Consider the following 26704-nt stretch of genomic DNA (forward strand, 5'->3'; position numbering starts at 1 on the left):
AGTGAGCAAAAGGCATGAAAAGAGCTGTAGAAAGGGCACAAGAAGGTGTGCTCTGCTGTGCGTCCTGCTGCTAGAATGGGCATGTCAGATACCTTCTTGAGCCCTTGACTGCTGTGGAAGAGGAGAGAGGATGGATGGAAATGGTGGACAGGCAGTGCCTTACAGAATCATAGAATAGAATAGTGCGATGAAGTACAATGGAGCTGCTTCATTCCCTGGCATCCCCAGTGCTAGAGCTGGAGTTCAAGAGACAGAAGGAGGAGCAGGATAGAGCATAGGGCTAGGCAAACCAGCCCAAGTACACAGCATGAGTTAAGTGTGAAGAGAGCACAGAGAGGAAAGGCTCCAGCATACCAGACATGTTGTTCTCCATTTACGGTTAACATTTGCCATTTGTGTGAAAACACAAAGCAAAGAAGACCAGAAATGTGCTTTCCCCAGGATCACATTGCTTTCAAAATTCAGTGGCTTTGCTGGAGAAACTTTCTGTTAGTATGAGTCTGGGAGGAATTATTAGGTAGGCCAAGCATTTTCCGCTTGCTCATGCTGTGTCTTTTTGTAGCTTCTGCCCTTTACATCTCTCATTTGTTAAGTAGGGCTTTCATCTCTAGTTTCAGGCTGTGTTACTCTACTCCTTTTTTTTTTTTTTCAGGGATAGGACTTCCCCATTCACTTAACTGTAGTTATTTCTAGTTAAAAAAACACTGGGAATAGAGGTATCAGGGCAGCCTGGTCCTTTTTTTATTCCAATATACATGCAAGAAAAGAGATAATCCAAACCCATGTTCAAATGTGATAGTTATGAGGTTAAACATTCAAAATCAAATGCATGACCTGTGTAGCAAACTCTCCAGCCTCTCATACTTGAACTTGATGTCACCCCAAAACTTCCCTCTAGACCTTCAATCCATCGTAGGGATGGCATGGTCTCCTGTAGAGGGAGAGGAGCATTGGCTGCTGCATCTGCCTATCCCCAGGGCAGAATCAGAAGGGAATCCAGCACAGAAACATCTTCTGGTTGTCCATTACTCACCCCAGCTCCCTGTGCAACACCCCAGAGCCCAGGTCACCTGTTCAATCATTTTCTGGTGGCACAGCACCGGAGGAGGACAGAGCACACTCTTGCTGGCTGCATTAGACTCCCCATGAGTGGTCTTTACACAACCACAGTGCAGCAATGGGGCAGAGGAAGACGTGCACAAACTCAGGGGCCTGTGCTGAGGAGCACTTGTGGTCAGAAATGGGTTAAAGCTGAGATTCAGAGGGGTTTTCATCACCCACCTAAATAGAAACATAACAGCCTCTCTCTTGGTCACAGTGCTGAGGCAGCCTTCCTCCTCTGTGTCACCCCCTCCCCTCCCATTGCTGATCAGATAACATCCTAATGGCAAGTCCAGCTATTGCTTACGTGGTAAAGTAATATTAGGAAAGGAAAATATTCAATGTATTTTTAGCTTTAATATAGTTTGGCAGCTGAAAAACAAGGAAGCAAGCCAGTACCCTGTGACCATCCGGCTCTGGGCAGACCACCACCACTGCACCACAGACCATTAGGCTTAGGGGCAGCCCTTTATGAAAGTTGTGTCCACAGATCACTGTCAAAACTTAACAGCTCGCTACAAAACGGTGCACTCAAGGTCTGCATTTAGTCACGCAAAATGATCTCAAGATAATGAATCGGAAATATTCCCTCCATCATAGTGCTCACCTCTCCAGTGGCTGCTGTAATAAGATGATCCCTGGGTTGCAGCAATAGGTGCAAAACCAAGGTACAAGCAGTCTAGTTTAATTTCTGGTTGCTGGGACAGGCCCCAAAGGTGAGCACAAATATATTGGTCTGGAGACTTTGGAGCTGCTGTCAGAGCAAGAAATGCTGAGATGGCTTTAAGCCACATGTGATTGTTCCCTCCAAACGTAAGATAACCAGACTGTATTGTGCCCATACCTCTTCATCTCCTTGCTTTCTAGCACTTGAACTGTGTGACAGGTAAGTGAATCACTGGTGTTTAATGGCTGACTTCAGCATAAGCTATTGCATCTTGGATCCTCTGAGCTCTAGCCAGTTGTTTCATGGAAGTGACTTCCCTGGGACTTTGCCCCTCTCTTCCATCTGAAGCTTCAGTGCTCAGAGCTGCATGCTGTTATCTCATACCCTTGCACAGAATCCTAGAATAGTTAGGGCATATTTATGAATCAGAAGTTTCTAGGGTATTATATTAGTAAACAGACACTTTAATTCCAGGTCATGATTTTGTCTCCAAACCTGGGTGAATATGTGGCTTTTTTGAATGAACATTTGAGGACTTGTAAGCCTCCATTTTATCTCTTGAATTTCTAGTTGGGCAACTGCACTGGGGCTACAGGACACTTCTGGGACTGGATGTGTCCACTGCAGCTTAAGAGGAGTGCACGCGTAACTACAGAGAGAAAAGATGGGAGCAGTAAAAGTGGCCACGTGCCTAGGAAGAAACATTGTCAGTGAGTTATGGTTATTCAACCTGATGAGAAGTGAAAGAGTACATAGTAGTACTGAAATAAGATGCTGTCAGTGGTGTAGGGAAAAAGCAATAGGCTCCAGTTATATGAAACCTGGCGAAGTCCTGGAGCAGTTTCCCTGTAGGAACTATGGAATTCAGTCTGGATTTTCTACAGGTGAGTCTCCTTCACTGTGGTAGAAAAAAAAAACAATTTTCTGGGGCAGAAGCCTGGGACTTCAGCAGCACAAATCTGGTGTTTTTGTTGCATTCCAGCTAGATTCTTCTGTGCTATGGATTGCTACAGATTCTTAGCGCTTGTTTTGTCACTTGGTAATTTTTTAATGAAATGAAAGTGTTATTTGCCTTTTCCAAAACAGTTTTGTCAAACAAATCCACCTGAATTATTTGTTTAGGTTGGGGGTTTGACTGATAGAAATAACTGCATAGGAGAGATGGATTTTCGGAGAGCACTTAATTTTTTGCCACACATGCCAGCTTGGAAAAGTTAACATTAGTGTATGGTAAGAAATGAGTAACTGACTCATCTCAACACTGATGTGATAACTGTGAAAACCCTATTCAGTAAGGACAGCCCCAGTGTTGCTTTGCAGACTGGTTCCAGTACTAACTTGTCCAGAACTAACGGTGTAGCTGCTAAAGGGAACAAATCTCATAAAACTGCAAAGTGGTCAGCAATGATGGGGACAAAAGTATGAAGGGCAGTAAGAGATTGCTTGGTAACCTGCCTGCATTCAAACAAAACACGGCTTTTGGTTCATCCAAATACAATATCATGTCTCTAGAAACGAAATGTGGTACAAATGTACCCACTGAGTGTGCTAGAAAGTAGAAAGTGTTGGCACTGACTGGAATTTGGAGGTCTTGGTAGATAAGCCACTGCACAAGCAAGGGACAGTGTAAGTAATACTGTGATAAAAAGGGACATGCCATCTTCTGTGTAAATGAAAAGTCTGGACACAGTTTCCTAGCTGCAAACTGTCATTACAACATGGTCTTCTACAGCATGTATTTTTAAAGGGTGGAAAGAGATTAAAGAAGGTTCAGAGCATAAAAAAAAAGGTATAATAATTTGTCGGATGGAGAAGATGCCTGAGAATGGAAACTCAGTTTTCATAGTTAATCAAAAGCATGAAGTACAAAACTGTTGCAGCTTATACTATCTTGCAGAGAGAAGAATGAATGGCAGCTTGTTTTACCCATCCTCAACAGACATTTATGACTGCCATTTCCATGTTTTTATGACACAAATGTGTGGAACGTGCTTCGTTCAAGTGGCTCTGATTTTTCTACTCTAACTGAATGTTCATCCCATTTTGTGATGTGTTGAGATAAGGAGAACAGAAGTTCTCCCTCATCCACCTTCATACATGTAACTATCTTATAAGGTTTTATGTCGCTCTTCTGTGCTTCTTACAGTGAATAGTATCAGTCTTTTCAAGTGGGAAGTTTTCCAGATCCTTAATAATTTATTTAAAACCAAGTCTGCACAGAGTATTCCAGATGCATCCACATGATACAATTATCTAAAAGTATTATAATTTTTTCCACATTATCCCTTTTGCCATTCAACATACATCCTAGCGCAACGCTTATTTGTTTGTCCCAAGCTGTATGTTGAGCAAGGGCCACAGTGACACACCAAATAGATACTCGGTGCACTGGATGCAGCTGTTTCATACAAGGATTAAATAACTTCCTAATCTACACAATGACAGCTTTCAGCTGCCACACAAATTGGAAAGCCTGATATCATCCAGTCACACATGCCTCATGCGGCTGACTCTAGTGGTCCATAAGCTGTACTTGCATGTGTTGCTGTTGAAATAAAGCAGATCAGTAAGTCTCTGAAGGTCTCTGGCCTGAGTGATCACCATAGCAAGGGGCAGAATATGCTGTTTCTGTCAGTGAAACCCTCTGGCCTGAGAACAAACCCTCTCTTTTGGAGCAGGAAATCCAAAAGTAGCAGCTTTACCAGGGCATGCATCATGTTTGACAAGATCACAGCAGATCTGCAGCCAGTTTGGACAAAAAAAGAAGTTGCCCTGACCAAAATCTTTGCAAGAAATGCTCAGAAAACAGCAGTCCAGGAAAGGCTGACCTTCTGGAGAATGATGTCACTCACCTTGCAGTTTACTTCCTACTAGGGAAAAAGGAGGCTTGGGATTATTGAATACACATGGCAAAGAGATGTGGGGAAAGCCAAGAATCTATTAAAGTCTTTAATTGGAATATATTTTCAAAATTTAGATTGAACCTCATCCAGATTCTCATTATTAAAAATCTGTGGCTCAGGTTCTTGGTTTTAACAAGGAATAAGAGAATAAAAAGAAGAGAGGAGGGAAAAAGAAAATAAGAGTTCCAATAACTCTGGATTGTGTCACTTTCCAAGAGTAAAACAGGCCATTGCTGGCTCCTGTGATACACAGTTTCCCACAAAATACTGTGATGAGTAGGTCACTGTCAGTGACTGTTGTTAGGTTTTGCCAGGACATAGAGACTAGAAAGGTGCTGTGACAGTACTAGAATAGCGATTAGTATCTGATCCTTGTTATAGAAGCTGATGATTTATGCAAGAAGCAAACTCAAAGGTATTCAGGCAGCTGGTAAATAGAATTGCCTCCTAAGCAGAATTTCAGGAGCAGTATGAGAGTCACAATGTGGTATAACAGCAGGTTTGCAGCGCATAAAATTTTATTTAATCGTTAGATTATTGCTTTGATACCTCCATAGCAAATCCACAAGAGTCAAACAGCTTTGATTGGTGAGTTCTAAAGGTAGCTTTCCATTCAAATGGGGTTTCTTTACTTGAAGAAATGCCTTTGGTGAGGACTCTACCAACTGCTGTCAGTAGAGTCAACACGTTCTCCATCAGCTTGAGCATCTACTCTGATCTTGGACTGGAGACCGGAGGTAGAGAGGCCACCTCTTAACAAGTCTGCAAAATTGTCATTAGTGGTTGTTGAGATTAGTATCAAGAGCTGTAAATTTGTCTGCTGGAGGCAAAGAGGGTTATGGTTCTTGCCAGTAAGACATCTGTTGCTATCTCTGTTATCAGTGGGTACCTCTTGTAGCGGCAGGTATGCTCGTATCTCTCAAGCAGCGTGTGTGTACAAACTGGCCTCCCTCTGAAAGGGAAAGGATCTGCACAAAAGGCTCCCTCTTCTCCCTGTGGAAGAGGTTCAATCTTCTCATTTACTGCTGGAAGGGAACAATGTTTTCTTGTAGTAGCGATGTGCGCAGACAGACCCTGCGCTGCATGGACACATCAGCAGGTGGGAGACCGGTAACCCTGAGCTGAGCTGTTGCTGCTTTTGCAGCTTCCCTGTCTGTAAACATTACCCTTTGTGGGCAGGCAACACCTCTGTCTTGCCAAAGTTTATCTGTACTGCTTGTTACTAATGTCTTCTTTGGTATAATACTCTTCTCTGTGCTGGGGGTGGTGATTAAACAGCTGTCCTCATTGCATCCATCTGAAAACAATATTGTGGATGCACAAATTTGTATTGGTGTCAAGGGAAGACTGAGCCCTCCAGAACATCATCTGAAGGCATCACAGGTGCCTGGAGGCAGAAAGAAGCAAATGACTGTTAAAAGCCTTTCAGTTTATCTGAGATCCCAGATCCCCAAATAGTGTCTCCCAAAAGAGCGGAGCTGCTGATGTCAAAGGAGGATGAACAACCTACAAATACATGTGCTTGGCCACTATCCTCCTGACAGCAGCCATCAGTTCTCTCAGCAATCCCACCAGGATAATCTGGATGCTGCTTCCCTTTCGAAATCAATTGTGAATGGTCTAGGTTATTGGCAGAGGTCAGATACCTGGGTTTGGTCTCAATTACCTTCTTGATTCTTTTGACCTTGAAAAGGAGATTGGAAACAGAGCAGTTGTTGCCAGAGTAGTTGGGATCAAGAGCTGGTTTCTGCTGCATTCTTCAAATGGCTTGTAGATTGCCTCATTTCAATGAAGCAACAGGGAACAAACTGTTCCAGCTTCTTCTTGGCTGAGCTGCAGACAGTTTTTCTTTAAGGAATGGGCATGTCTGGTGCTTCAAAGTCTCATCTTTCACAGAGAAAGGCTAAAATACCCTCCCAGATGTGACACGAGGCTCTGAGAGTCGAATTCTGTGGTGCTCCTTGATGACCTGAAAGAAGCCCCAAGCATTCTGTTACACCAGGGAGGTGTTTAGGCTGAATTCTAATTACTGAAGCCTAAATGTCTGTTATCTCATGGGGGTGGTGATCATATGTCATATAAATGTATGGAGAGGGCAATGACACTTTGAAGATTTGCATAATTTCCTCGGAGCAGCACATTATTTTGTTACAGATAGAAAATGCATGTGCTTTGAGCTTGCCACAATACTGCGACCTTTTCCCTCAGTTCAGAAATTCTGACCCACAGTGCCTCTATGGTTTTATAGTTGTTTATCCTATTTTTTAATCATTTAATGTGCTGGAGCTTCCAGGTCCTGTGTTGGCCCAAAGCAGATTCCATCAAGATTGGCATGAGGGGTCTGCAATTCAGTTTACTTCTCTCACCGCCAAAGAAATTGCCATGATTTCAGTTAATCTTGGCTGTGAAGTTGCAGCAGCTTCTGTTGTGCCTTTCTGAAGGACTTGTGCCACAAGGAGTCCTTTTCTGCATCCTGCTTTCATTCGGTGTCATCTCCTTGGATAGCTTTCATTACATGACCCCATTGTCAATGTCTGTGCCCAACTGATGGTTGTAGGCACGAGGGACAGTGCACAGTTACTACCGATGAGCTATTTTCTTCACTAAAGTAGGTGCCTAAACTGGTTTCATCTGTCTGTACTTGAAGAAGGGAAACAGGAGGCATTTCTGAAGGAGGTGATATACAGCTCATGCCACATTGCAACTGTCTGCAAAGAAGATAAAAAATAATGTCCAGCAGGCCTTCTGAGACAATAATACCATGTGCTTGTATGAGGAGCAGAAACCCTTGTGTTAAAGACAGACTGGGGGGACTGGGAAGGGGATGTTGTCTCTTACTGTTTGGGAAAGCCCTCTTCTTGCTCTGGATATAGATGGGAAATCAGACATCCCAAATTATACTTTTTGCCCACATTAGAAAAAAAGGGTTGGTTTTTACCATTAGAGCTTCAAGATACTTTATCTTGGAGGATGACTGAGGCAGGTTTTACCTCTAACTTTCTGACTGCTCAGTTTGTGTTGCAGAAATCTGTAAGAGCTAAAGGGAAGTAAAGTGTTATTCTGAGTTGTTATAGATCTACCATTAATTCCAGTGAGAAATGTGAGGCAAATTTATAAGAAAGGTCTTTCTCTGTAATATACTAACCTTAAATAAAATTTCCTTTCATTCGTTCTTTTTGTGCCATACTTACATACTTTCACCCTTAAATCTATTGCTGTAAGCATCTTTTGTGTTCTGTGAGCTGTAGCCCAAAGAACTACAAAGCAGTCTTTATGTTTCCTCTACCAACCCAGAAATTTGGCTTGTGGTAGATTTTGGGTCTCATTTGGGCCTTTTAAACATTTTACCAGCGGATTCATAATTTGATAATTGGCCAAAGGCTCTAGAGAGGAAACAGGCAGCTACACTCTGTGAAGGCAGAAATGGCTCTCATTCCCATGAAAGTGGGATTTTTTCATTCCTTGGAATGGGGAAAGAATGAAGAGAAGATCCAGCACATCACCAGGTGGCCCTGCCCTTGCTTAGTGAGAGGACAAAGAAAAGGCATCAAAGCTGTTTAATTTTCCCAGGTGGTGAAGAGAGAACTCAGAAGGGTAGTGAGGGCACAAGAAGGGTGCGATGAAGCATCTTTTAGTCCTTCTGGAGGTTTTAGGCTTGAATTTTGGAAAGCTAGGAATGAGAAAAGAGACCTTGGCCTTCCAGTTATACTTGCAAGGCAAAAGATGTCGTGATATATGAGAGCAAGAATGACAACTGATTTTGTGGCATTTAGATGCAAGTGGGTGTCGAGCAGGACTGACGCATAGGCTGCTTGAAGCAGAAATTGGTCCAGGCTTCTGCTAGACCTGCCTCTTAAAGGACATGAGATTGGATGATTACAGTGGCACCCACTTGGCCTCATAGTCTATCAGTCAGGTCTCCTGGCAATCTGCACAAACCCTCCCTCATTACTGTCTTAGTTTTCCACCTCTGGGCAAATACTTGATTTTTGTTCTGCAACCAGGGGTGCAGTAACTTGTAAGACAAGGAGTAAGTGTCATAAGCCATACTTAGGGTGCATGCATGTACAAGTGCACAGGTCAGGAATGGGATTTTACCCTTTGCAAATTTGGTTTCCTGTGTGAATGCCATCACATTTACTTACCATTGTGTCTAATGGCAGACCATTGCAAAAAAATGGTAGGAGTTGCTTTCTTCCATGCTTTAGAAAGCACCTTTACATATGTGTACATATCTGTAGAGTCTTCACAGAAATCAGACACTTCAGGAGTGACTTAGAGTACATCTGCATGGACAGAATCCTCTGTCTAATGCTCCATGCTGGCCAGACACATGCCAGCTCCCAGCCAGCTCCATTTGGAAAGCTGGAGAGCTGCATTAGCATGGCTCTGTGCCCAAGTGAATATAAACTGTCTCTCAGGAGGGCTTATTCACTCAAGTCAAGAGCTAGGAGGAGAGCCGTGAGTCAGATGAACGACTAGTGGCCACAGCCTCTCTTTCCTGTGCGATCAGGTGCTCAGGTACATGTCTATCACACCATGGAAATACCAGCGTGTTGGGCATGTGTCCGAAGAGGGGCTCTGTCTCCTCCAGGAGACCGATCAGTGAGGTTGTGCACCTATCACTCCCAAGGATCTGGCATTTATGGTACATCCTGCTCACGTCTGAAGGTGAGAGATGGTGGCTGTGGGCTAGACACTGTTCTGTTGGGCTGAGTACAGCCCCCAGACCATCGGCTGGCCATGCTGAACCTGCAGCTCCTATCTGTGGCCATGATAAACTAAGCTAGCTTGTAGGTGGAGGCGGGCTGAGCTGTTTAAGAAGAATTTGCACTCAAAGAATAACTTTGTGCTGCCTGACTCATCAAGATGTAAAAGTTTAAGACAAATCAACTTGTGGTTCCCATCCTTGTTAGAAAGTCAAGGTACAAGCCTGGAGGATGTTCAGCCACATCTGCTCTTAAGAGACAGTGAATACCAGATCATCACTGTCTGAGCCCAACCATGCTAGGAGCTGCAGGCTGCAGATGTGGTCAGATAATGGCAACGATCAAGTTGCCCAGACTGCTCCAAAGCTCTTGTCTGTCTGATGAGTCTTTGCCATTGCACAGGGCATAGCACTCATGTTCAGGTATCTTGCCCTGACTTCAGCTTCAGCTTGCTCTCCTCCTCTGCCCTAAGCAAGGACTTCAAGGACTCAGAGGTTTCTACAGAGGTACCACAGGTGGTGATAGCAACTGATGCCTGGAAACACTAGCAAGGAAAATATGCTGCAGCGGAGTACAAAGTATGATTTATGTGTTCCTTTCAGATAAAGGAGGTTGGGATAAGTTGTGGGTCAACTGACTACTGTAGTGTCATTCGTAAAAGAGATCCCGGAAAATTTTCCATGCACAATTACTTCAGACTCCCTTGGCACTGATGCTCTCCCACCATTTCCCTGTTTCCAGAAAGCTCCCTTGGCTAACACTGTCTGCTGGCAATGTGTTTTCCATCTGCATTTCAGTGTTAGTTCTGAATGTAACCTGCCCTGTGTGGGAGAGGTCCCTGTTGCCTTTCAGATGCTCTGGCATGCTGGATGTTTCAGGACAATAGACCCTTCTTTTATGGCACATCATACCCATAGAATGGGTATGTTTGCATTTGCAGTTGACTCTGAAATTGTCATTAACACAAGCTCAGTCTAGGTAAAAAACAAAAGCAAGGACCTGTTTGAAACATATGGAAAGACAGCACCATTACCAAGAAGGACATAGATGACAGAAAAGAAAGACCAGTCATAAGCTGCTTGAGGTGATATTTTAATGGCAGTTCCTATTTATATGCAGATGAGAAGCTGTAGTTTCTTCCCTAATCTTCGTGGGCATGTATTTGACACTGGCCCGCAACCAGCACTTCTACACATCAGGTTACAAGAGGGATTGCTGGCACGAGGAAGAAGGTTTGCCTTCACATCCCACCTTCTCCACAGAATCACCCTGTCTTTCACCATGATTTCATTCTTATTTTCCCACTTTCCCTCCTGACCAACAATTTCTTACTTTTCAGTCCAGTTTGCAAGTTTTAACCTTTCTTGCACTAGATTATTCTCTACTTCCCCTCTTTAGAAATGCTCCTGTCCATTTGATAAGGTAATCTTATCACTTGTTATCACTTCTATGCCCAGACAAAGAGCAGACTGCTTTCAGGGTGGCACCTGGGCTTGGCTAAGCCCTGGACATACTGGCAGGACACTGTGAGGACAGACAATTTCATCTGCCATGCAGGTCAGGGTTCAGATGCAAAAAAGGAGACTTTGAGGTTATGAACCTTTTATATAAATGTGACTTGCTAACTGCACATGTGTAGGACTAATGTATGCAGGGCCAGAAATGATCTAGAGACTGGATGCAATAGTAATTAATCACTTTGGAATCATGGTAAGCGTGGAGGTGAGAGGTACTGTGACACTGCTGGTAAATGCTGTTGGTGTTCGCAACTATTTCCAGAGGGAACAATGGGTAGAGAAAAGGAATGGAGGAGAGTTATTGAGGGATTGATTTTCTCTTGCTTAAATGTGGTTTCAGCTGACTTAAACCAGACCTAAACATAGCCTTATGTACTAGATGGGTTTGTATCCCTGCCTCCCATTAAAACGACATACACATCTGTGTGTCACAGACTGTAGTATGGAGTGGATATACTTGCTGGGCTTGCTGCCATCTCTAGGGGTATTTGGCTGACTTTGTAACAACTACAGTCCAAGTTATAACTTACAGCAAAAGTCCAGGTTGTGTTTGGTCCATACTTACTGCTGCCAGCAAAGATGGATAAGAAATAATCATTCAGAACAGAATGGAGCCATTTGCTTTCTGAAGAGAGTGAACTGAGATGGGCCTTGCTTTGTACTGTTTCCTGTTCCTCTTAAAGGTGTAAAGTTTATTCTGTAAATGATCAGGAACTTCTGTGCTCTGCTCTGTTGCAGCAGAAGCGTGGTGCATCTTGTCCTTGTGGTTGGCATTGGCAGCAAAGCATTCTTGAATGAGAGTTGTCAGGTCTGGCATTTGCTTCTGTTGGTAGATCTCTCACCTCCTCATCATTTTAAAGTTATGGAGAAAAAGAAAAAAACATCTCAATTCTTTTGTTTCCTACTTGCTGTGTTGTTGCTCCAGGGTTTTTCTGCTGGTCTGCAAATAGGGATACTCCAGAGCAGAATCACTTCAGTCCCTCTTTGGGAGTAACCTGAAATGTGCAGTTCTCAGTTTTGGAACCAGTAAGCAACTCACACAATTGCCAAGCAGTGGTCTCTTTTACTCTCTGGATCCAAAGCCACAGTTATGGGTATGACTTGATCATAACTCCTTAGCAGATTTTTAAAGCCTAATGCTTGAGGTAACTGGTGTCTATGCTTTCCTTCTGCATAGTTTTGGAAGGTTAACTACAGGGTAAAGGAAGACCGAAATGAAGACATTGCAGTTAATCATTTATTCTATGTATTTTATTTCAAACAGATCATTAAATGCTCATATATATACATATGTATTTTTACTTATTCTCCAGGCTCTGTCAGCAAGTAAGTCACCATCTGAAGTTTGTTCATGAAATATGTGGTGTAAAGAATCAAGTGCAGGATTACTGTGGGTTTAATACATCTCACTTTGTGCTTTATTTCTTTTGTGATTATGTGACCTCTCTACTTTGGGCTTTGACAGCTAAGTGGCGATATACGAACTCAGCTGTCTGCCTGCCCTCTCTGTTGGAGTTACCCTCTTCAGTGCAGGGCTAACAGGAAAATGTGTGCCTATAGTCATTTACCTCAGTTCAGTCTCACCTTTATCAGCAATTTCAACTAAAAAAGACTTTGCAATGAAACTAGAGGCAGACGTTCCCTTCTGCTCACCCTGCTGCAGTACAGCCTGTACTAGAAAGATGGAGAGAAAGGCTTGAGGAGGTACCAATTTACCACAAAAAAAAGTTAGCCAGAGGTTGTTTGTCAGAGACTTTAAATGAGCTAAGGAAATCTGCCTTTTAAAATGAAAGCTGAACTAGAATTTCACACAAAAAGTCTTTGAACTCTGGAGCTAAATGTCACTAGCAACTTTGAGCATTTCAGTGACGTTGAGAAGGGAATACAGAGGGTCCATGATGTCGTTTGAAACTTCAGATTTTCTCATAGGTTTTAATGGAGATTTGATGCAATACTCCTCATTTATGCTTCTGAATGAATGCAAAAGGAGTCAGTGGCTTGGCAACAAACATTCCTACTCATGGCTGATATTGGAAAAGACTGCTTTGACTTAGCAACACAGAAATCTGTGTTTTCTTGATGGGTTGCCATCCTGGGTCAATGGCAGCCACTCCAGGCTGTGCTCACCCAAGGCTTGGTTTCATTTTTATTGACTCTTGTTTCAATTTAATTAAAAAATCCCAAAGTTTATTAATGTCTCAAGGTTACATTTTCACTCTAACATCCCATTCTATTTGATCTTCATGTGTTAGAAAGAAATATAATCTTACTTACATTCTTACCATTGTATATCGACACAGAGCCTGTCTTTCTAGTGCATTTCTTAACCATTAGCATCACCTATTCTCTTTTCATCAAGCAGCACAGCACTCAGTTCCTCCCATATTGCAATAGACCTAGACTGGTATCAAAACCCTGTTTTTTTTTATTTTTTTTTCCCCACAAAGGGACACAAGGGAAAACTGTCTCTTTATGTGCAGTCTCTGCCTAGGTTACATTTTAGCTGCCCAGTCTAACACCCTCTTTTCTAGTCCCTTTGCCTCTCAACTATCATTTTCCAGCTTTTTGAAAATGCTGTCTCATGAGTTGTCTGTCTAGTTCCTCTGGTTTTCCTTAACCCCTCATCAGATCTCTTCACCAGCACCTCTTGGCTCCTTTTACAAGAGTCTTCAGTGTTAGCTCCCCTAATGCAGAAATGGCTTCTCATGCAGAGAATCATTCCCATGAAAACAAAAATATTTCACACCAGAAAACTGCATTCACTTAAGCACAGAACTGATTTTCCTGGTCGACTCAGGAAGCTTCTTCTAATTCCAAATCTTATCTATAAATAATCTCTTCTTAAGCTCAAAATTGTGCCATCAGCTTCTTCACATCACTTCCTTTCCTTTCAGTTTGTTACTGTTCTTGGTAGTTTTATGCAGTATTGTTTTCCCGGGTCAGAATATATGAACATCTCTGCTGTGCAAAATCATAACTTCTATCATTCATTGCCTAAATATTGTATAATACATTGATACCACCTACATGCATGTATGTCAATGTTTTGTTAACACCACTAATGCAGCAGATGGAATCCTTTTTAAAGTTAAAGCACATGACTGAAAACCCTGACAGATCCCCTTTCTCTGCTCCATGGAACAGGCTATAGATTGAACCTGTGTCCTCCCCCCTCATTTTGGTGTTACTTCTGGCTTAAATCAATACTGCTGCACCATGAGCCACCCGAAAAGACTGTTGAACAATTCAGAACTCCAACAGACTTTCAGCCTGAAAGCCCCCTGTGTGGGTGATGAAGCATGTTTGCAGTGGGGCCATACACCTCACTGACTGGTGGTCTTCCCGGAGACCAGGAGATGGGGGAAAGGACTCCCACCCCCAAAAAAGGAAGGATAAACATGCCTAAAGATGGCAGATTGCTTGACTGAGCGCAGTGCTTCCTTACGGCTTTTCCCACTGCCTTGGATTACTCTGTGGCAGGCTTGCTTCCCTCTCCTATTTCAAAAGGGAAGAAAACCTCTGCTGAAAAACAAAGTCATAACAAAAAAGCAGCAGGAAAGACCAAGGGATGCTATTAATAAAGTGAGTGCCCTTGCCAAGAAAGGCAGAGTTTTCCAGCAGCCATTTTACCACCCCTGTTTCTTTATTAAACTAGGCTGGTTTTTAATGAGACAATCTCACTGTGCAGATGTGATCCCGGGGTCTGAACACCCTCCCATGTGTTTTGTTTTGCAGGAGGCAGCACAGGCACCTCCCCGACAACCTCCAGCACGGGCACTCCATCACCATCTGCTTCCTCTCACCTTCTCTCTCCATCCTGCTCCCCTCCAGCCTTTCATCTGGCCCCCAACACCTTCAACGTGGGCTGCCGGGAGAGTCAGCTTTGCAACCTCAACCTGTCTGATTATCCCCCGTGTGCCAGAAGCAACATGGCTGCCTTGCAGAGCTACCCAGGGCTGAGTGACAGCGGCTACAACCGGCTCCAGAGTGGCACCGCTTCTGCCTCGCAGCCCTCCGAAACCTTCATGCCTCAGAGGACTCCATCCTTGATCTCAGGAATGCCGGCTCCTTCCTCCCTGCCCAGCAACAGCAAGATGGAGGCGTACAGCGGCCAGCTGGGATCCTTCCCTAGCTCCCAGTTCCAGTATGTCATGCAAGCAGGCAACCCTGCCTCCACCTCCTCTTCTTCACACATGTTTGGTGGTGGCCACATGCAGCAGAGCTCCTACAACGCCTTCTCCCTGCACAACCCTTACAACCTCTATGGATACAATTTCCCTGCTTCCCCCAGGCTGGCGGCGAGCCCAGAGAAACTCACCACCTCCCAAAGCACTTTACTTTGCTCTTCCCCATCCAGCGGGGCCTTTGGAGAGAGGCAATACCTTTCCACAGGGATGGATCACGGGATGCACATGATCAGCCCTCCCTCTAGCAACCAGCAGGCAGCCAACGCCTGTGACAACAGACAGTACGGTGCGGTTCAGGGCTCCTCCTCACAGATGTCTGTGCACATGGTCTAACAAGCCATGCCTATCCTTGGCATTGAAGGCAGCTGGACCTTCATTGTTTCCAGGGATAAACCCATCCCAGTACCTTTTTGCCTTCAAACTTGTAGTAGAACTAGTGTTGTAATGATAAATAAGAACATAAGTCATCTAGGTGTGTGCCACAGAACCCTGTGGAAAGCCTCGACTGACAGCCAACACAGCTTGTTGTAGTCCAGGGCCTCCAGACCTGGCATGAAGTGCCTGCTCTTACTGGACATTGCAGAGAGAAGGGCATGACTTTAATGAGAAGCTGGAGAGAAGCATCTGAATATACAGTTTATGCATTAACTCTCAGCTAGTGTGAGCTCTCAGTGTCAAGGGAGCCATGCCCCTGTGCTGTCTCCTCCAGGTGTTGAAGAAAGGCAGTCTTTACAAGGCTTCGTCTTCTGAAGCTGCACTGCCCATGGCTTTAAAGATCTCCCCTTTCTGTGACCGTTCCTCGCTGCTGGAATAACTCAGCCCATTCCTGAAGCGAACAGTGGCCCTTGGGTCCTTCTGCCACTGTAGCACAGGAATGGTGCTGCTGGGCTGGATCTTCATCTCCCAAAGAGGTTTCTGCATTTTCACCATGGACTGACAGTTTCTTTGTGATGGTCAGGCATACCAGCACCCAGCCTGCAGATGGACATGGGAGAGAGAGAAGAGAAAGAAAAGGTTTAACTCTCAAGTGAGGCTCAGACATAAGCAGTGGACTGCTCTTTGGAAAGATGCATGGGGGAGAGAGGAGCTCAGCTCCTGTTGATGTGACCCAAAGTGATGCACCAAAACCAAATGGATGACAGCCTTTGTGGGGAATGCGTGACCCATAGCACTCAACCCAATGGGAGGAAACTACAGACTGAGCTCATAGGGAAGAGCAATAAGAAAGAGAGCTCTGCTCTTTGGAAGTGCAGCTGGCCTTGCATGCAAGATTTGCCATAGAAAACCATTAGTATTTCAGTAACAGTGAGGTTGACTATTTGCCAGCCTCCCACCTGCCACATGATCTCTGTTTAACCAAATAGATCATTGCCTTTTGACATCTTTCTTTTCTGTTTTATGTTTTTTTCTTCAAGTCCTTTAAAAATAAAAAAACAATTGTAGCTTGGTGCAAGTTATGCATTTAAGTTGTGTGGAAATGCAAATACCAAGTAACAGAAAACAGATATTATTGAGATTTGTTGTGAGGTGTTGTAGATAAATGTATTTATATGCCTAGTGGGGGATTCAATATTATGAATATAAAAGAGGGCAATAAAAATGGTATGTAAAATATGTATGAAGAAAAAGGTGTATAAAGATTTGCCCTATGCACGGAACTCTGTTTCTAAGTGCCAAGCACAGAATGCGCTAAATAAATCTTTGCAATTGTTCCCTCTGTGTTTTTCTCTGTCTATGAGACTTCCTCGGCGATCTTCTGGAGACAGGCATTTCCAAGTACTGTCCCGCATGTTTGCACAACAGAGGAAATGAAGACACTCTGCTAACTTGTGAAATCTAGGCAATATTACAATGCAAATAAAACTTCCATCTTCTCGAGAAACTTCAAGAATTGAGTGCTTGGGATGTATAAAGTGCCTCTCTTCACAGAAAGGGTGTCTTATGCGCAGCTAGGGTTGTTATTTTGATTGTGGAAGCCTAATAAAAAGCTCTTCAGGATAGTTTTTCACAGTCAATGTAGAAAATAATACTTGCAAATAACTGTATAATGTGTTTCCCATTTTTAAATGTCATTTTGGGGTATGTTGTGTCAGTTTTTCATTTGCACTACGTTACATTTCTAATATGAGATTGAGACATTAATAATGAAAGTAGTGGGGAAGCTGAAGCCCCTTCAAAACTAGATGTAAATTATGACTTTCCAGTTCTGTGCCTAGTCTGTATGACCGTATTCTGGCTTTTACTGTGTCTATCCATGGATCCTGCCAAAAAGGGTTGGAGTGACTATGGATGAGAGAGAATCTGTCCCTCCCCTTGTTGTCTTCTGTTTACCTCTGGTTTTAACCCTGAAATAGGGAGTTTTATAGCCTTTGTTATGTCCTTTCAGAGTCTTTCAGAAATAATCTTCAGTCTGTGTTTTGATGTTTGCTGTGCTCTTGGGTTTGACTTCATCCTATGGCAATGATTTCTACAGGTAATGTGTGATGTGTGAGCCAGTATTTCCTTCTGGTGGTTTTTTACGTTAGGTTTCTCTTTCTTCTATATTCCGTTTAATTCTTGGTTAGTGAGCCTGTATCTCAGATAAGAATAGAATGAGATTCAACAAAATCAAGCTAATTCTCAGTATCAAAATACATGTTTCTTATTTTGAATAAAACAAGAAAATGAATTTTGTCAAAAATTATCACAAGAAACAGTCACTGAAGAAAGCAAAACACAGGTGTAGAGCACAACCTTCAACATTAGTGTGAAGAACTGGAATCCCAGTTTCCATGCATTTTAGCAGGAATCCATGGGGAAAAGCTTTGAAATTGTCAGCTAGGCTCTTCAGCAATGTGATCTGTTCAGGTGTTGAGCACACTGTCCCTGATCTGACTAAGGCCTTAGTCCATCCAATTGCCTCTAGTATGAAACTTATTTACCTTAGGGTGAGCATTTATTGACCATATTTATAGGCATATTTATTTAGCTCTTATGTGGCACATATGTAAAATGAGAAAGCTTGGTTAGACAGGTAGTCATTCCTTCATCTTAGCTTATGCTGAAGTGTTTTATTGATTCAGGATCAGAATATTCAACATCAAGACTGAAAAAGAACAGGAAAACCAGTGTGAGAGAGGCTTCCCTGTCCCAAGATGTGAAGTTTTAAGTACACAAATGTGACTTGATGTGACAGTCACACTGACTGTCTATGAGGACTAAAAACAAGCTAAGAGTGGAATGGGAAACAGTAGTAAACTTGTTCCTTGGTTGTCACTGCGCAAAGCAAAAGTCCAGCAGTGTTTGGAGGGCAGCATCAAAAATAACTGGCTAAAGCACATTAAAATGGTTTACTTAGTGTTCAGTTAGGTGTACAGGTGAAATCCTCCCAGGATAACACTCCCCTGAGCAGAAATCTTGCTTAAGGCCCTTGACACTCCCCCAAAAACACAAGCTGAGCACTGAATTTGAAGTGGACCCAGGTGTGACAGAGGTATCTCTGATCAACAGCATGATCCTATGATCAACAGCAGAGTCTATCTCTGGAGCACTGACCTTCTCTTTTTCTGACTCAATGTGGAACTCATTGCATGCGGTGTGGGAGAAGGATTAGAAGCCGGTATAATTTTACACTGGTTGACGATGCTGTTCTTATTCCAGTAACATTCTAAATTTGTTGAGCATTTTGGAAGCTCTGACTTTTAGCTAGATAATGTACTTCTCTGCTGCTATAGGGCTGCTTTCTGATGCTTTCACAAGCAGTCCTAGGCTCTGCTCGTTCATGTCTCCTCTTGAGCATCCAGCACTGTGTACACCTCAGGGGACTGTTTTCCATCTGACTATGTGCAGCAGTACTGCAGAGATACAGAGTTGGCCCAAGTGGGGCTGTAAGCAGAGAGCATCGACCCTTCTCTTAGGATGATGGGGAAGGTGGCACTCATTCAGCCAGAAAGACAGGCTGCCTATAGCCATTCTCAGTGAAGGTGCCTGTGCCTGGGAAGGGTATTTCCCTACAGACTACACAGATGACAGCACTAGGGGCATGCTGCAGCACCCATCGCTCTCCCACTGTTTCCTTTGTAAGAATCAGGGGGTGGAGGAGGCATGACATGGCCCCACATTCCTCTCCTGCCTGAGGTGAACATTTCCCTTAACGTCCAGTCATGTAATGGCACAGTAATACAGTGGCATTTTAAGCTGGTGTAACTGGACCCGGAACAAGCCTGATGGAAAACTGCAGTTGGTTTGTTATATTAAACAGATAATGTAGTCCAGCGGTTGGAGACATGATGTAATTACCTGCATCCATCCCTCCCAGTAAAGCTGGAACATGTTGCAGTGCAATTAGCCCAGCATAAACTGAAGTGCAGCCTACCATCCATCCAAACCAGGGCCAGCACATGGTTTATGTTATGTTGCTATGCAAAGTCCTTTATACAGAAATATTAAGATTAGTTAAAAAGATGTGTGTAAAAGCACTAGAGGAACATGACAGCAAGGATTAAAAGAATGGCTTGTGCTGATAGCTAGGGACAACAGCAGCGAAACAGGTAAACACTGAGGAATGTGTTGCTTTCACCAAAATCACAGCATGAATGACTCAACAGCAGAAAACCTGCAATCCAGTAACTGGAGAATGGCAACCAGACTACAACACAGTGTATGTGCCATTTCTTTTACTGTAATCCCAAGAAGTCAAGCTTTACTAGCAAGCTCCACAAAACGAGGAAGGAGAAGACCATTTGCAGCAATGTCACCCAAGATTTAGAGTGGGTAGTTAACCAAGATTCCAAGGTGAGAGCTCAATGCCTGTTATTCCTGAAACATATAAAAGACCCATCCAAAAGCAAATGAATTATCATCAGCGAAAAGAAAGCCAGAAGATGAAGTGAAGGTTCAACAACTTTAGTTCTTTGCCTTCTCCTTTTTAATATCTAGGTCATATTCATCTTGTGAGTGTATAAGCGTGCTGTAATACCTAATGTGAAGGGATCTGCCAATGTCCGTCTCTTTCAGTTCTAAGTTGGTAGACTCATTGTACTGGCATCAATGATCAATATGTAGAAATACAGCCATAGCCATGTACAAATCGATATGACATATGTTCAGGGCAGTTTGATACCCTTTGACACTGAGTTTCACCAATGATTTACTTACTGTCTACACCAAGCTGTGAAGAGAAGGTAAAACAAGAAAAGTGAAATTCAAGAGGAATAACAAATAAAGTAGCTCAACAAACTGAATTTATCTGTGGAAGAGAGCCACAGTTCTAAAGCAAAGGAAAGTCCTGCAGGAGCAGTCCTGGGTGGGCTGTGGACTAGATGCCCAGTGCTAATGCTATTTTCCATTTTTAAGTCCAACAGTTCTACAACAGAGGGAACAACAGAGAGCATCCATGAGTTGCTCCCACAAGGCAAGAATGGAGCTCATAATTTCAATTGAGCTTGAATCTAAACATAAAAAAATTCTCGAGGTTCATCCATACATAATATATATGGGTTTCTTATCTCTCTTCAGCTGTTGCCACAATTGTACCACTGGGGGGTTCTTTGATTCAGTTCTCCACTACTTTTATCCATGTTTCCCAGAATGCTTACAGCTGCAATAGGATGAGATTATTTATGATTTCTAAATATCATCTTCTAACGTATCTCCCAGGCCAGCAAAGCTGCAGCCCAGCAAATCTTACTGAACCAGATCTGCCTGTAACAACCCCAGAGTGTCCAGCCATCTATTTCCATTTCCTGGCTTCTTGTTGCACTTTTCCAGATTTCCTTCTAGAATGTTTTTTGTTTGTTTGTTTGTTTGTTTTATTTTGCACAGCAATAATGGAAAGAAAAATGTTACTGGCTGCTGGTTTCAACCCCAAAAAGGCATTCCAGCTGGAGCCTCTCTTCTAGGACTATTTGGGTGGTGTAAAGAGGAAAGATTATGAGTTCTGTGCTTGATGCTGTCTCCAGACATGGACATGGTGTTCCTTGAGCCAGCAGCCCCTGAAAGAGAGTCTGCAGTGAAATGGACAGATGCACCCCCACAACCTTACAGTCTGGTCTCAGCAGTTGGCATTTCTTCCATTCCAACATTTTTCTCACCCACTTTAGGCCCTGCCCTTTTAGACAGGTAGATGCTTTAGGGTGAATGTATTTCTAATGCTGCAAGTGAAGATGAATCTCCTTTAGTGTGAGAATGAGTTGGCTGGTTTTCTGCAAACTTGGGCATTTATGTCTCAATAAATACTTTCATATAGCAACAAAACGTAATTTCAGGTTTCCCACTGAATTCTATTTTATGTTGATTAATTTTTGAGAGACCTTTTGCTACTTTATATAGCCAGAAAAATACCTATAACCTCCTATTTGTGATAGTACTTGTAAAGATATTCTCTGACTTCAATGGCCAAGGCAACTAGAGGATAACTGCGTGATCTCACCTCCCTTGCTGGTCCAGGCAGTGTAGCCTTCTTTTACAGACAGTAAACTGAGCAAGACTTGCTCTTAGCCGTGCATATCCTACATCAGTCTCTGCTCCATTTATTGCAAAACTGGTAATAATCACTGGTCCCCATCTTTGCCAATTAGGTACTATATTAAAGGTAGCATTGCTCAAAATTCAAGTCAGATGGGGAGAAGAACATGCTGTGTGATGACTGATACCGCCAAACGTAAGTAGTCAGAGCTACATTTCTCACGCTGCTGTTGCAACATCTCCCAGACATCCAGGCTTAGTGGGACCAAGCTTAGTATTTTATCACCGATGCATGGCAAGGCAGTGGTGAAAGAGTTTCCAGCTGAGGCTGAAAATGATGCACATGCAGGAAAAACTGATCATTGCATGTGCTCCAGAGCAGTCCTGCTGCTGGCCAGTAGGAATTTCCAGGGCACAGTTGCTGGGCCCTTACCAGCGTGCAGAGCTGAAAAGTGCACCCCTGGAAATACAGTGATTGTGCCGACGGTGCTCTTCAGTTTGGTTTTACTCTCCCTCTGTGTGTGGATAAGCAGAGCCCTGTGCCAGCAGCCTTGTGTAGGTGCACATAGAGAAAGAGACAGTTGTCCAAACAATATGGTATGGAGGGCTGGGGAAAAGGCATGTTGAAAACGTGAAGGACATTTATGTCAAAGGAAGGTGTGAGAGCTGCAGGAAGAGCCAAATTACAAAAAACTGAGTGCTTCAAGCAGCCAAATTAAACAAGACACAATGGGGGCCAACTTTGCCTCCTAGGCATTTCATGAGCCCACACCCCAGTGTTCAGGGGGTGCTGGGGAAAAAACCATGTGTCCCTCCAGGTCTTATTTAACTTGGCCAAGTATAAGGAACTTCTTTAACTCTTTTGTGACTTGAATGTTTCTACAGTGCATCTTCCCATGTTTGGTTCTTTTTTCTTTTATTTCTGTGTGCTTTTTGTTGGATGAGTTTTAAATCCTTTTGAAGACAAATAATTTTTTCTATTTAAAAAAATAATCAGTGGAAGCAAAGCCTGAAGTAGTTTTGGTCATAGCATCTCGGAGGAAAATAGATACAGTGTTTTGGAAAGAATTTGAAATGAAAACATAAAGCCTGATGGGATTTAAATGTAGAAAACAAAAAATTCAGTCTCGCCCCCTCTTTTCCCTCCCCCTATTCATGAGGTCACCATTTCTCATTTCACAGACTATGGCATCTTGCCGGCATCCTGAGGCAGCCACCAGAAAAAGTGTTCTTGCTCCTGTGAGCATAAAGCAGGATCAAACTGGTCCAAGAGAAAATAATCAGTGGTTTCTTGGAGCTACAAAGAGAGAAACTTTGTAGAACCAGCAAGAAAAAGACATCTAGAAAATGCAGGCTACCTTCCTTTCCCCCTCAAAACTATGAAGCATAAGCATTTGAGGAAAAGGAGGCTAGGTGAAAATGTGTGAAATTGTGAATGTGCACTGAAATTCAGTATGTGTTCCTTGTAAACAGCTTCACTGTAGTGGAATGGTGTGTGCGTGTGTGTGTGCAAAGGCTGATGAGAAACAGGAGAGGGTCCCTGCACACGCAGGAAGCGGCAGACCTCAGTTCAAGTAGTTTAACTTTAATCCTGCTTGCAAACCCTTTGCTGCAGAAGGCTGGCTTTCTGAAGAGGCAAGGCTGACACCATTGCCATCTCAGCTCTACTCCTGCTTCTGCAGCACATGGCTTTTCTCACAGCACTACTCATGTTGCATCTGCTCAGACCTCAGGAGGTGGACCGTTGTTCATCTGTGGCCCAGTGTGAGCAGCACTTAAGCTTTGCATCCTATGTAACTCTCAGCCCACCTGGAGAGGAAGTTATCACTCCCTGACACTGCATTGGCCTTGTTTAGATGGGTATTTCCCCTTTTTTAATAAACTGTGACCCATTTGGGGGCCAATCAAGAGCATGAAGGGAGTAGGGATTGTGAATACTCTTCTCCCCTTGCAGATTTCTCTGCAGAAAGACCCTGCCAACTCAGGGCCTCCTGGCCTTACTGATGATTCCTACCTTCTCTATCACAACTCAGGATCATAGACTATCTTGAGTTGAATGGGACCCATAAGGATTGTCCCCGGTATCTCTGACAGCCAAATAATTAATTTTTTATTATTGTTTCATCCTCTACTTTTGTCCTGGAACGGATATTGCTCCTCAGACTTGGGGTTATAGTTATTTTCCTTGCAGGAATGTAGGGATGAGCGTAGAGTGTCTGGCTCTGACACTGACAGATCTCACACTGCTTCCAGGGAGATGCCCAAATGTTACAAAGATGAACCATATGGGCAGCCCAGCACTTGAGGCCATTAATAGGAATTTTTAAGCAACTGTGATTGATGGGGCAGCTCTTACAAGTCTGAGATCAATGAAAATGCAACTTGATCTTTTGAACCCAACTCCTTCATTTTTTTTTTGTTCCTTTTTCTGCAGAGAAACCCATAAAATGATTTCTGTGCAGACAAAAGCTGTCTGGGACACTTCATGTGGATTTGTCATGCATTTTCCTTTTGCTCCCCCCACTGCCCCATTTGCAGTTTCACACGCAGTTTGGTTTTGAGTCTTTCTTTGTGATTTGTACTCGCTTCAAGATCAGCTTTTTCTATCCTTGTGATTGAACATTGTCCAGAGGGTATTTTTTGAGACTCATTAGTTTTTCATTTATTTTCAATTTGATTATTTTACCCCTCATTATAACCTGAGAAGGAACGAAAAAGTGATAAAAAATAAGAAAAGCAAAAGCCATTGAGAACAGAAGAAATGCTGCAACCCTGAGGAGAAATCAGGGAGCTCAAGAGAACAAGAGAGAGGGCCATGTCTAATGAGTTGCGAATTATCCAACACTGATATTTTCCCTCAAGGTCTGCTGACAGAAAACAGTATGCAAAAGAACTCCATCTTCCAACATTCTCTATCAGAGTCTTGACCAGCAGAGCAGTCACTCCCAGTAACTTTGGATGGAGTCCAAGATGCTAGTAGTCTTCCACAGGCTGGATGCTCCTGGAAATCAAAGCCTCTAAGAGGAGAATGAGCCTACAAAGGCAGAGGGAAGGGGCAGCTTCTTAGAAGGGAATTAGGGAGAACCTGGGGGCAGGGGTAGGGAGTGAGAGTGACGTGGGCAGCTGTAGTTAGCTAAGGTCACAGCTTGGGGACACACAGGAGGGTCCAGGGTGCAAGACAGAAGAGGTCCAAAGCAAAGCAAGTGACATGGGTAAGCTTGAGGGAGCACAGAGAAATGTGAGAAATATCAAGAAGAGAAGGCAGAATGGTCCAGTGTGAGGATGGAGATGGCAAAGGGCTGCCGAGGAGAGGAGGGAGCACCAGCAGTAAGGTAAATTGTGAGAAATGCAAAGGACGAGCCTTGGAGAAATTTGAAGGGATGCAGTGGGAGAGGGGGAAAAGCAGACAGACAGCAACCTTTCCTTCTTTAGGGAGGGGAAGAACAGGAAAGGGGGAGCATGTTTTATGTGGGATTGACAGCTGCATTTTTAACTTGAAACAACCACATATATGTCAAGAGTTGGGAAAACGTCCCTTTGGCCACTAAAATGAAGAAATAGGTTGAATATGTTTTATTAAATGATGCTCAAACCAGTGTCAGTGCAAAGGAGATTTGGAGAAGGAGTTGCAGTAGTGGTACTGACTCCTGGATTAGTAGTGCTTGGGGTAAGATATCTTCCCTTCCCTGTACTAGCTGTGGGCTCAAATAACTCAGTGCATGGCTCAAGGCAGATAAGTTTTAGCAGTTTTGGAATAGGCTGCCCATACTGGGCTTCCAGGAAGGGTGAGAATTTGTTCCCAGAAATCCCAGTTTGAATGCATTTTCTAGAGCACACCAAGCCTTAAGGGAGTAACACGGCTAAAAGTGGGGAGGACTTTTTTGATACCCTTTCCAGCTTGTCTGCTTGGCATAGAGTTGGGCACATTTACCAGCTGATTATGACAAACGGCAACAAACATGAGCATTGGTGGTGGAGGATGCAGTGTAGTACCTCAGAGTTATAGGGCACTTCCGAAACACTGTGAATCACCATTCTTGCTTTTCTCTGGAGCTGTTGGGGTAAGGCTCAGCGAAGAGAGAAGCAGAGAGGTGGAATGAACTGGTTGAGAACAGCATGTGTCTAGGAGCTGGGAGTGTTCGGTCTGTCTCAGCTGGAGGCTTAGCCCACCCTGGCTCATGCTGTTTCCCTGCTCTTGGCCACAACTGTCCAGGAGCACATCTGGGGTCAGAGCAGACAGTCAACTTGGAAAATAAGTTTCTGAGAGCATGGATGGGATTGGGAGCACCCAGCTTTCATCAGCTATCAAAAGCACAAAGAAAACTGAAGGTGTTCCCAGGACCCAGGGCACAGCTCAGCTCTACACAGCTGGTTACCAAAGTAATCTGGGAAATTACAGTATGTGACAACATTTCCAGGATGTGCAGGATTCATTACAGTTTTTTGTCTCTTTTGTTAGGGAAAGAGTCAAACTTTTCCTCTGAACAGCACCTGGGATCCTCTCTTCCATTATCACACTCCTCTGGGATGTTTTCCTGGACTAGAAAAAGGAAGAGTGGCTACAGCTGTAGGTGGGAATGATGGGTCCAGCACGCTCTTCTGGAGCTTCAACCTCTCCTGGGAGAAAGGTAAGCAACTGCTAAGCTAGAAAGTGCTTGTGCACTCTCCAGACCTTAAGCACTCCAAAGTGTTCAAGCACTCTGATACCTTCTAACAGTGGGCACAGATCCAGCTGCAGCTATCTGGAACTCAGAGACTTTCATTTCCAAAGAGGCCCTTCAATGGTGTACACAGATCATCCACAATGTGGGTAACTTCCGGGACCTCACCAGGCTCTTCTGGAGCACCCATTTCTCTGGTTTGCAGTTCACATATGACAATGTGATATCCCCAGAGATACATTCACACTAGATGTGTTCTTCTGCAAAATGCAAGGCTCCTTCATCACCTTAGCTGATGGTGGTGACTCAGATGTGCCTTAAGCTCCAGAGTGTGCCAGTAGCAATGTTATTAACCTGAGTGGTTTGGACATTACTTTTTTCTTTGCAACTAATACATGTGATTAACATTTTCCTTAAGATGGCCATTGGAGCAGCGAGACGTACCAGGCTGGAGGTGTTAAAAACTGGAGCTGTGTCCCCAAAGAGTGCATGTAGGTTGACAGAAGTCAGGGCCA

The 26704-nt window shown here is 43.6% G+C and overlaps 1 protein-coding gene and 1 long non-coding RNA gene across 5 annotated transcripts in view; one reads left to right on the forward strand and one right to left on the reverse strand.

Annotated features, from left to right (window-relative positions):
- The window catches only part of TBX15 (T-box transcription factor 15), a 96034-nt gene extending 78924 nt beyond the window's left edge, over positions 1 to 17110 (forward strand). For 2 of the 3 annotated variants that reach the window (XM_062618216.1, XM_062618231.1), the window contains exon 8: positions 14633 to 17110. In XM_062618216.1, the coding sequence (XP_062474200.1) occupies positions 14633 to 15417 (785 nt within the window). In that variant the 3' untranslated portion in view covers positions 15418 to 17110. The remainder of the gene's footprint in view (positions 1 to 14632) is intronic. The other variant, XM_062618225.1, reaches the window with a different exon arrangement.
- Positions 1735 to 15339, reverse strand: LOC134163419 (uncharacterized). 2 transcript variants are annotated; one of them, XR_009964734.1, is made up of 4 exons: positions 15216 to 15339; positions 14296 to 14392; positions 12482 to 12566; positions 1735 to 1855 (listed from the first exon to the last, which is right to left on the reverse strand). It is a non-coding gene; the product is annotated as an uncharacterized LOC134163419 (long non-coding RNA). The 2 variants fall into 2 exon arrangements; XR_009964733.1 differs by lacking the exon at positions 1735 to 1855 and having other exon boundaries at positions 12131 to 12566.
- Positions 17111 to 26704: the final 9594 nt, after the last annotated feature.

Source organism: Pezoporus occidentalis, unplaced genomic scaffold (assembly GCF_034315485.1).
Source record: "Pezoporus occidentalis ecotype Australia unplaced genomic scaffold, CSIRO_AGI_Poc_V1 ctg104, whole genome shotgun sequence".
In the NCBI taxonomy this organism is placed as follows: domain Eukaryota; kingdom Metazoa; phylum Chordata; class Aves; order Psittaciformes; family Psittacidae; genus Pezoporus; species Pezoporus occidentalis.